Source organism: Cebus imitator, unplaced genomic scaffold, assembly GCF_001604975.1.
Source record: "Cebus imitator isolate Cc_AM_T3 unplaced genomic scaffold, Cebus_imitator-1.0 Scaffold39, whole genome shotgun sequence".
NCBI classification, from domain to species: domain Eukaryota; kingdom Metazoa; phylum Chordata; class Mammalia; order Primates; family Cebidae; genus Cebus; species Cebus imitator.
Window position 1 is genome coordinate 6620439 of NW_016107354.1, and position 9239 is coordinate 6629677.

Consider the following 9239-nt stretch of genomic DNA (forward strand, 5'->3'; position numbering starts at 1 on the left):
CGGGGTTTCACCATGTTGACCAGGATGGTCTCGTTCTCTTGACCTCGTGATCCACCCGCCTCGGCCTCCCAAAGTGCTGGGATTACAGGCTTGAGCCACCGCGCCCGGCCTTTTTTTTTTTGGAGACAAAGTCTCACTCTGTTGCTCAGCCTGGAGTACAGTGACATGATCTCGGCTCACTGCAACCTCTACCTCCCAGGTTCAAGCAATTCTCTTGCCTCAGCCTCCTGAGTAGCTGGGACTACAGGCACACACCACCACGTCAGCTAATTTTTTGTATTTTAGTAGAGATGGGGTTTCATCAGGTTGCCCAGGTTGGCCTCAACTCCTGAGCCCAGGCAATCCGCCCATCTTGGCCTCCCAAAGTGCTAGAATTATAGCCATGAGCCACCACACCAGACCTCACCCAGCCTGTTGCTAAGGACTTTAAGGTGTATTTTCTAATCGTGTAAATTCTACTTAATCATTACAGCACCTTTTTCCCCCCTTTTTTGTGACAGGTTCTCACTCTGTTGCCCAGGCTGGTTACAGTGGCACAGTCTCACTGCCACCTCAGCCTCCTGAGGACCTGGGACTATAGGCCTGCATCACCACGCCTAGCTAATTTTTGTATTTTTTGTAGATACAGAGTTTTGCTATGTTGCTCAGGCTGGTCTTGAACTCCTGGGTTCAAATGACACATCTGCCTCCACCTCCCAAAGGGCTGAAACTACAGACATGAGCCACCACTCCAGGCCAGGGCACATTTTTAATACGCATGAACAACATGCTCACAAGTTAGGTAAAATATTTTATGTAAGTTTAATGGTTTAGGAGAGCTTTTTTTCACTTGTTTCCTAAGTGATCTCTTTTTATATTATAAATTTATGTGTGACTATTATTTACTCCAAAGTAATATAATGTGCAAAACATTGATAACTGATTTCCACATAAATGTCAGTGGTTAGCATGCCTTATTAATTTAAAAAATTGTTTCTTTCAGGAAAACATAATACAGTGGTTTTCAGACTAGGGGAGGGGAGACAGGTGTGTGGTCTTCAGAGCACCTCCCTCTTGTTTTCTTTTTTAAGAAATGGAGTCTTTCCTGGGCATGATGGCTCACACCTGTAATCCCAGCACTTTAGGAGGTCAAGGTGGGTGGATTATGAGATCAGGAGTTTGAGACCAGCCTAGCCAACATGGTGAAACCCCATCTCTACTAAAAATACAAAAAAATAGCTGAGCGTGGTGGTGGGCGCCTGTAATCCCAGCTACTCAGAAGGCTGAGGCACGAGAATAGTTTGAACCTGGGAGGTGGAGGCTGCAGTGAGCCAAGATCGCACCGTTGTACTCCAGCCTGGGTGACAGGGCGAGACTTGGTCTCAAAAAAAAAAAAAAAGAAAAGAAATGGAGTCTTGCTCTGTCACACAGGCTAGAATGCAGTGGCGTGATTATAGCTCACTACAGCCTTGAACTCCTGGGCTCTAGCAGTCCTCCCACCTGAACCTCCTGAGTAGCTAGAACTACAGGCATGCACCACCATGCCTGGCTAATTTTTTTTCTTCTTTCTTTCTTTCTTTCTTCCTTTCTTTCTTTCTAAGAGATAGGGTCTATGTTGTCCAGGTTGATCTCAAACTTTTAGCCTCAAGTAGTCCCCTCCTCCTGCCCCCCACCCTCCCTCTTCAGCCTCTTGAGTAGCTGGAATCACAGCCACAGGTGTGAGCCATTGGGCCTGGCCAGAGCCCTTTCTTAAAATTCTACTCAAGTCTTAAAGCTGTTGTTCTAATGGCTACAAAGCACAGTGCTTCTAAGACTGACAGAACATAGGGTTTTCTCTGATTTTGTGTTGGCTAATGTTTATTTTTTAAAAGAGCCTGTTGATTGATGTTTTAGGTAGAAGATCATGATGGAGAAGGTGATGTGGCTGGAGATGATGATGACGACGATGATGATTCACCTGATCCTGAAAGTCCAGATGACTCTGAAAGCGATTCAGAGTCAGAGAAAGAAGAATCTGCTGAAGAACTCCAAGCTGCTGAGCACCCTGATGAAGTGGAGGATCCCAAAAACAAAAAAGATGCAAAAAGCAATTATAAAATGATGTTTGTTAAATCCAGTGGTTCATAACTCCCAAACACTTAGTCTTTGTATTAAAAGTAAGCCTTATTGTTATAATGCACAGTGGAGGACTGCTTATAGAGCACAGACCTTTGTATTATAATTTTTAAAAGGCCCTTTTAAATAATTACAAAGAGTGTTTGCTTTCAAATGCCATGGGTTACACTTTTATGGGCATGACTATAACCATTTTTGTAAAGAGTAAGAGTTGTATAAAATAAGAAATAAATACAGTACTCAACTTCCTTTGATATTATCATCATCAACCCTCTAATTTCATCACCTTATGGGGGAGACCCTTCTTTATTTTTGTGGTAGCTATTTCATCATTTCCTTCATATTTTCCTCTTATAAAAAATGTATTTGATACTGCGATATGTTCATGAAAAGTATTCTTTTATCTTTGTTATAGTAGAGCTATTTATCATGGATATTTCTGCTGCCAGTCACAATCTAAATTAATTTTGGCAAAAGATTAGGTACTTAGTTTCCTGTTACTAAGTCAGCTCTACTCTTCTGGACCAAAGCAACATGAGAGCAAGTACTTTTCACACCTGTTAGGATGGAGTCACAACTGTCATACATTTGGAATATTATGATCCCAACTAGTCTTTATATAATTTGAATTACATTGTGTTAGATTTTTGATAAAATTTGGCCAATTTTTACAGAAGAAATTATTTCCCTGATCATTTAGTCCTATCTATTTAGAAATATGTAAAATTGGATTTTTTTTTAAGTAATATGTGACCACAAAGTTAAGTTTGTCCCGAAGGTCTAAATAAAGAGCAGTTTCCCATATTTGACTGTGATAACTTTATCCTCATCTACAAATGAGGAACAGGCTTACTGATAAGAAGCTGAAACAAGAAATTCTCTTCATTTTATTCCAGTGCTATTTTATTAATTACTAAAAACTATTACTTTCTAATTTTATTACTATTTCTGTTGATGTGAGAATAGAATCATCTGACTGCTATTACGTGGTTGATTTGTACAGCTGATTAACACAGATTGCATTATGAACTAGTAAATGGATCTTTGGATAATTGGGTCCAAATTCTTAATGTTTATAATGAACAAGTTAAAAGGCTTTAGTCAAACCTGTTTGTGAGCTGAACTATCATCCATCTAGATACTTAAAGAATGTATTTGGAGTGTTGGAGTTTTTCAAAATTATTATTTTGTCACTCTGAAATTTAGAATGTGTTAAAAAGAAATTTAACAACTAGAACAGGTGATTTCTGGTTGACGATAGACTCCATCTTGCAATTTTAAATTTCTCACATCTTTGAAAAATAGGTGCTACCCTTTATAGTAAAATATTCAATCACTTGATGGTAGACAATATGTATGACATTTAACAAATACTTGGTTTGAAAAAGTTTGGCTTTATTCAACACCCACTAATTTCCAAATGTCTAGGATTGCTTATTATAACTAAGTCGAAAGTGAAGATTGCTTTTTATTTAAGAATGGGATAGAGATGAGTATTACAGTTTTTTTTCCAAGACGGGGTTTCACCACGCTGGTCAGGCTGGTCTTGAACTCCCGACCTCTGGTGATCCGCCCGCCTTGGCCTCCAAAGTGCTTGGATTACAGGTGTGAGCCACCACGCTCGGCCTGAGTATTACAATTTTTAAGAGTATTTTCATCTCCGTATAGAGAAATCCAGATTTCAGTTAATTCATGTATTGGGTGTTAACAAAATTCAGGGTTGAATTTACGTCTATTCATCCATATGGCCTGGTTTCCTGACACCCATTAAACATCATGCTATCTTTTAAGTATGAAAGAAATTAGAAGGCAACTGATGTCAACTTATCTTGGTGTCCATACTAGAAAGTATCAGAAAAATAAAAATAAAAAATAAGAAAACAAAGTATCAGGAAAATACAGCTTATTTTTGTGCTGTGAAACACCATTCAGTGGAAAGTTTATTGGCAACTTTTCCATATTATTCATAATTTAATACCTGAAATACACTTAGTTTAAATGTTTGCTGATACCCAAGTGTTTACTTGTACCCATAACCTAACAGTCGTCTATTGAAAAGAATGTTTTCAGATACAGATTGCAATGCTGTTTGTATTAATAGGCAAAAGTCCTCCAGAATAATTTTTTAAATCTAGGGGAATTGAAGGTACAGAAAAAAAGTGTCTGGAATGCCTGAACCATAGTTTGAGGGCAGAAAGGTCACATTCTTTGAGTAAATTGGGGGGAAATAAATTTCAGCTACCTGGTTCGCTTCAGTGACTACTTATACACAGGCCTTTGATTCCATTACTTTTCTCCACCACAACCACATCCTGTATACTTGCAATATCCAAAAACAACCTCTAAAATCACTAAATAAAAAAACTCACTTCTAACCAATTCTTCCTTTATACCTGTTCTGTGTTAGGTCATAGACTGTTTCCACCTCCTTTTTAAGTCCTATCTAGGCTTACTGACTCTCAGTTCAGTATCATGATTGTTAACCCAAATGACTCTCGCTAAATGTCATGACTTCCTGGAAAATTTACATCCCTAGATGTATCCAAGTGCTCCTACCTTCACCAGTGATTGGAGAAAGACTCCCAAATGTATATATCAATATTAGTAAAAATTGATTTTAACTTACCTCAACACTGCGCATAACCCTATTTTCTCTAGTCAGCTCTCCATTCTTACTATGTAAAACTTCTACTCTGAAACTTGGTACCCTCTTTTCCTTCACTCTCAGTATGTCCTTGCTTTTGATCTTACATGGAAATAGAGACCTTCAGACACAAGTTCCCTGAACGTCACTTACTGAATCCACAGCCATAAACAAATGTTCTGTGCTCTAGGTTGTGACATTCCATCTCTACCACAGGGCTAAACTGAGTGACCTTGAGCATAAGTTGATCTCTCTTATGCTCTCTTGAGCATTTACTGACCCTTTCTGGGTCAGTAAAATGAGGATAGTAACAGTAACCGCCTTCCATAGTTATTGTGAGACTTAGGTAAAATGAGCAAAAAGCTTAGTGGATAGATAAGTGATCAATAAGTGCTGGCCACTGGTTCCTCCTCGCCCTCCTGCCCTGAGACAGAGTCCTGCTCTGTCACCCAAGCTGGAGTGCAGTGGCATGACTGTGGTCATGGCTTTAACCTCAAGGCTCAAGCAATCCTCCCACCTCAGCCTCCTGAGACCACAGGTGTGTGCCACCATGCCTGGCTAATATTTTAATTTGTAGAGACAAGGTCTGGCTATGTTGCCCAGGCTGGTCTTGAACTCCTGGCCTCAAGTGATCCTCCTGCCTCAGCCTCCCAAAGTATTGGGATTACAGGTGTGAACCACTGCACCCAACCTACTGTTAAATCTTGTAAACGGTGCTTATTATCTCCCAAGTTTTCAGCCTCTCCCTTAATCTGTTGACTGTTTTCTGTTGGCATTTGTTCAAGTATTTCACATATTAAAAAAAAAAAAAAAAAGCAGTTGCCCCTAGGTACCACCTACATTGGCTGTAATTCTCTCATCTTCCATGTCTAATTTTAGTAAGTTTTTTTATTACTGCTTCTATTTCTTACTTCCATACCCAAACTCCTCAATCTACTCCAATGTGGCTTCTACCCACCCTTGACACAAGAGCGCTGAAAACTTTCATCAAATCAATTGATGACATTTTCCTAAAACAGAATTTTTAAATTCTTCCCTTGACCTGTTAACAGTACTTAGCATTGTTAACTAGTAGGATATACATGCTTCTGAGTACATGAAGGGGTTAATTAGAGAATTTCCCAATCCTGTACATCCATAGGTATTTGTTCCTAAATTGACCTGCCTTAAAACAACTACCTCTCATTTCACAACCTTTCTCCCACTAGAGGAAAGGCAATACCTCTCAGCCATGCCAGACCTACTGTGTTTAATTGTCCCAGGGAGTAAAACATTTCATGGCTCCAAAGGGACAATTTGAAACATTCTTGTTGATCTTGAGGCCTGAATGACTCCCTTTGCAAGTCAGTTGGTTTCTGTCATCTGCCAGATGCCCTCAATGAAACTAGGACACAAGCGAATTGTCAGCTAATTATTAAAAATAAATTTTGATGAAAGATTACTAGGATTTTTGGCCTAAGAGTTCAGAAGAGTGACATTTCTAAAACCTATTATTGACTTTTTTCATGTGAGCAAAGTTTCTCAGTGCTTTCATCTATAAAAATATAAAATGGAAGTTTTCTACTTTAGGAACGCCAATTATGTGCATGTGTATTTCTTGTCTCTTATGTTATTTTTCTTTATAATTCCTGTTCCTTATTCCCCTTAACATGATTCAAATACTATATACCCCACCATTCCCATTTTACGATTATTTTTTAATTTCCTGAGTTCTGCCACCTCACATTTCATTCTTTGTCATTTTTTTGTATCTTTGTGGGGGTTTTTTGTTTTTCTCTCAGCGTTCTCGTTTTCTTCAGTTCCATTAATTCACTTATATTCCTCTCTAGGTCGTCTAGTCTCGTTAGGATTTCGTCAAACCTTTTTTCAACGTTCTTGGTTTCTTTACATTGGGCTAGAACATGTTCTTTTAGCTCACAGAAGTTTCTTATTATCCACCTTCTGAAGCCTAAATCTGTTCATGGAACACACTCGTTCTCCATCAGGCCTTGTTCCCTTGTTGATGAGGAACTGTCATCCCCTGTAGAGGGAGAGGCATTCTGATTTTGGGTATTCTCAGCCTTTTATGCTGGTTTCTTCCCATCATTGTAAATTTATCCACCTGTCGTCTTTGTAATTACCGACTTTCAAATTAGGTCTCTGAGTGGACGTCCAACTTGTTGATTCCCAGCGCCGGAATCGGAGCAACCCACTGCGCCGGCCAAAACAGCAGCACTAAGATTTGTGGTGCTTTTCTGCCTGGGAATTTCCGGTCTGGCTTCCTTCTTGAGTCCCTTTTTCAATCAGCTGAATAGGCGACTCTGCCTTCCCGGAGCTCCAAACCTCAACCAAAAGGGGACCCGTTTACTCTGCACCAAGAACTGCTGCGCCAGGGTACTGGCAAAACCGCTGTGCCGGCCACAAGAGCCGCGCTGGGGACCCGTGGGGCTCCTCTGCTGGGAATCTCCTGGTCCGTGAGCAACAAAAATTCATCTGAAAGTGTGGCGTCCTCTTGTTCTCTGCGCTTTCACTGGGAGCTGCAATCCTGAGCTGCTAGTAATCAGCCGGCTTGGATCTCTCTCCGCTTTTATTTTTTTAATTGTCTGATTAACTGCAATTATTTATTGAACACCTGCTATGTGCCAGGCAGTCTTAGGCAGGGAGTACAACAGCAAACAAAATCAGACCCTGCTTTAATGAAGCTTAGACTCTAGTGGAGAGGAGACACAACAAACACTGTCACTGTCTCTGTCTCTGTCTCTATACACACACAGTCACACACACACACAAACATACACACACATATATATACACGTACACATATATGTATAAAATATATGACATATATATGGCAGATGGTGCTAAATATTAAAACAAGTTTAAGAGATGTAATGAAAATAATAAGCTAGGGCCAACAGAGGGTTATGAGTTCAAAGAGACAGCAGGAATTAAGGTCATTAAAGCTCCAATATGAACTTTTAGTTTTATTCTAAGGAGAATTAGAAGAACTTGCAGATTCTTTTTATTAGTGTGACATGATCTAATATTGCTTAAGCTGCAGCTTAAGCTGCAATATTAGATCATGTCACACTAATTAAATTAAAAAAAAAAAAAAAGCCGGGCGCGGTGGCTCAAGCCTGTAATCCCAGCACTTTAGGAGGCCGAGGCGGGTGGATCACGAGGTCAAGAGATCGAGACCATCCTGGTCAACATGGTGAAACCCCGTCTCTACTAAAAATACAAAACATTAGCTTGGCATGGTGGCGTGTGCCTGTAATCCCAGCTACTCAGGAGGTTGAGGCAGGAGAATTGCCTGAACCCGGGAGGCAGAGGTTGCGGTGAGCCGAGATCGCGCCATTGCACTCCAGCCTGGGTAACATGAGTGAAACTCCGTCTCAAAAAAAAAAAAAAAAACAACCTTGGGAAGCCAACTGTGAAGATGAGATTATGACAATATTCTAGGTGAGCCCAAGGGCTTGGACTAGGATGGTAATGGAAGTAGTGAGAAATAGATTCTGGATATATTTTGAAGATAGAGTCAACAGTATTTGCTTAAAGATTTGATGTAGCATGTAGGAGAGGAGTCATGAATGAACTCTTGGCTGGGTGTGGTGGTGCATGCCTGTAGTTCCAGCTATTCAGGAAGCTGAGACGGGACGATCACTTGAGCCCAGGAGTTTGAGGCTGCAATGAGCTATGAATGCACCACTGTACTCCAGTCTGGGAAACAGAGTGAGACCTTATCTCCTAAAAAAAAAAAAAAAAAGTTTTTTTTTTTTTTTTTTAAAAAAAAAAAAAAAACAAACAAACTCATTTTTAGTAGGAAATTGCTATATACCTAGGCGGGAAAAACTGATGACTCATCTTTAAATGAGATTCTTCCCACGTATTTGCAGGATTTTCCTGTTGGACAGTGGTCAGGCTAGCAGAAATTTCTTTCATGATTCAGGGTTGTGGGGACCACTGTAACTCTGACAATGAAGATCAGGCATTATAGGGCTGTCAGAATGTCAGGTCTCTTTTTGTCCTTGACACTCTGACAGACTGCTCCTACAGATCACTTAAGGAAGACACTCTAGTTAGCTTACTCAGACACTGCAGAAGCAGTCATCCTCCTGTATTCTCACTTGATATTCACTGCCTTTTCAACTCTCACCTATTTTAGATTTAAGAGTTTCAGATGTCTCCTAGTTTTGTTGAAGCTGGAGTTTGCACTTCTGTTTCTCATTCTCTGTTGCTGTTGAGTGATTACCAAGAGAAGAAATGACTTCATCATTCTGTCTCTAAACTAGAAGTTCACCTTAACTTTAACACCCAAATTACTATGGCTTGAATCCCCACTGGCTTGATTTCTGAACTTCAGCTTCCCATCCTACTCTCAGAAAGCACCTTCAGCATTATTTCTGACACAGGAAAAACCCAAGGAATATCTCCTGTATGTCCCTCACAAGGTATGTCCACCACCATTACCGAACAGCACCTTCCCTGCTCTCTCCAACTCCCACAACTGCTGTTTATTGCC

General features: G+C 40.1%; 1 protein-coding gene across 1 annotated transcript in view; it reads left to right on the forward strand.

Moving 5' to 3' along the window:
* The window catches only part of CUNH11orf58 (chromosome unknown C11orf58 homolog), a 19118-nt gene extending 14704 nt beyond the window's left edge, over positions 1 to 4414 (forward strand). Inside the window, exon 4 of the mRNA XM_017525647.1 lies at positions 1873 to 4414. Coding sequence (XP_017381136.1) covers positions 1873 to 2106 — 234 coding nt within the window. The 3' untranslated portion in view covers positions 2107 to 4414. The remainder of the gene's footprint in view (positions 1 to 1872) is intronic.
* Positions 4415 to 9239: the final 4825 nt, after the last annotated feature.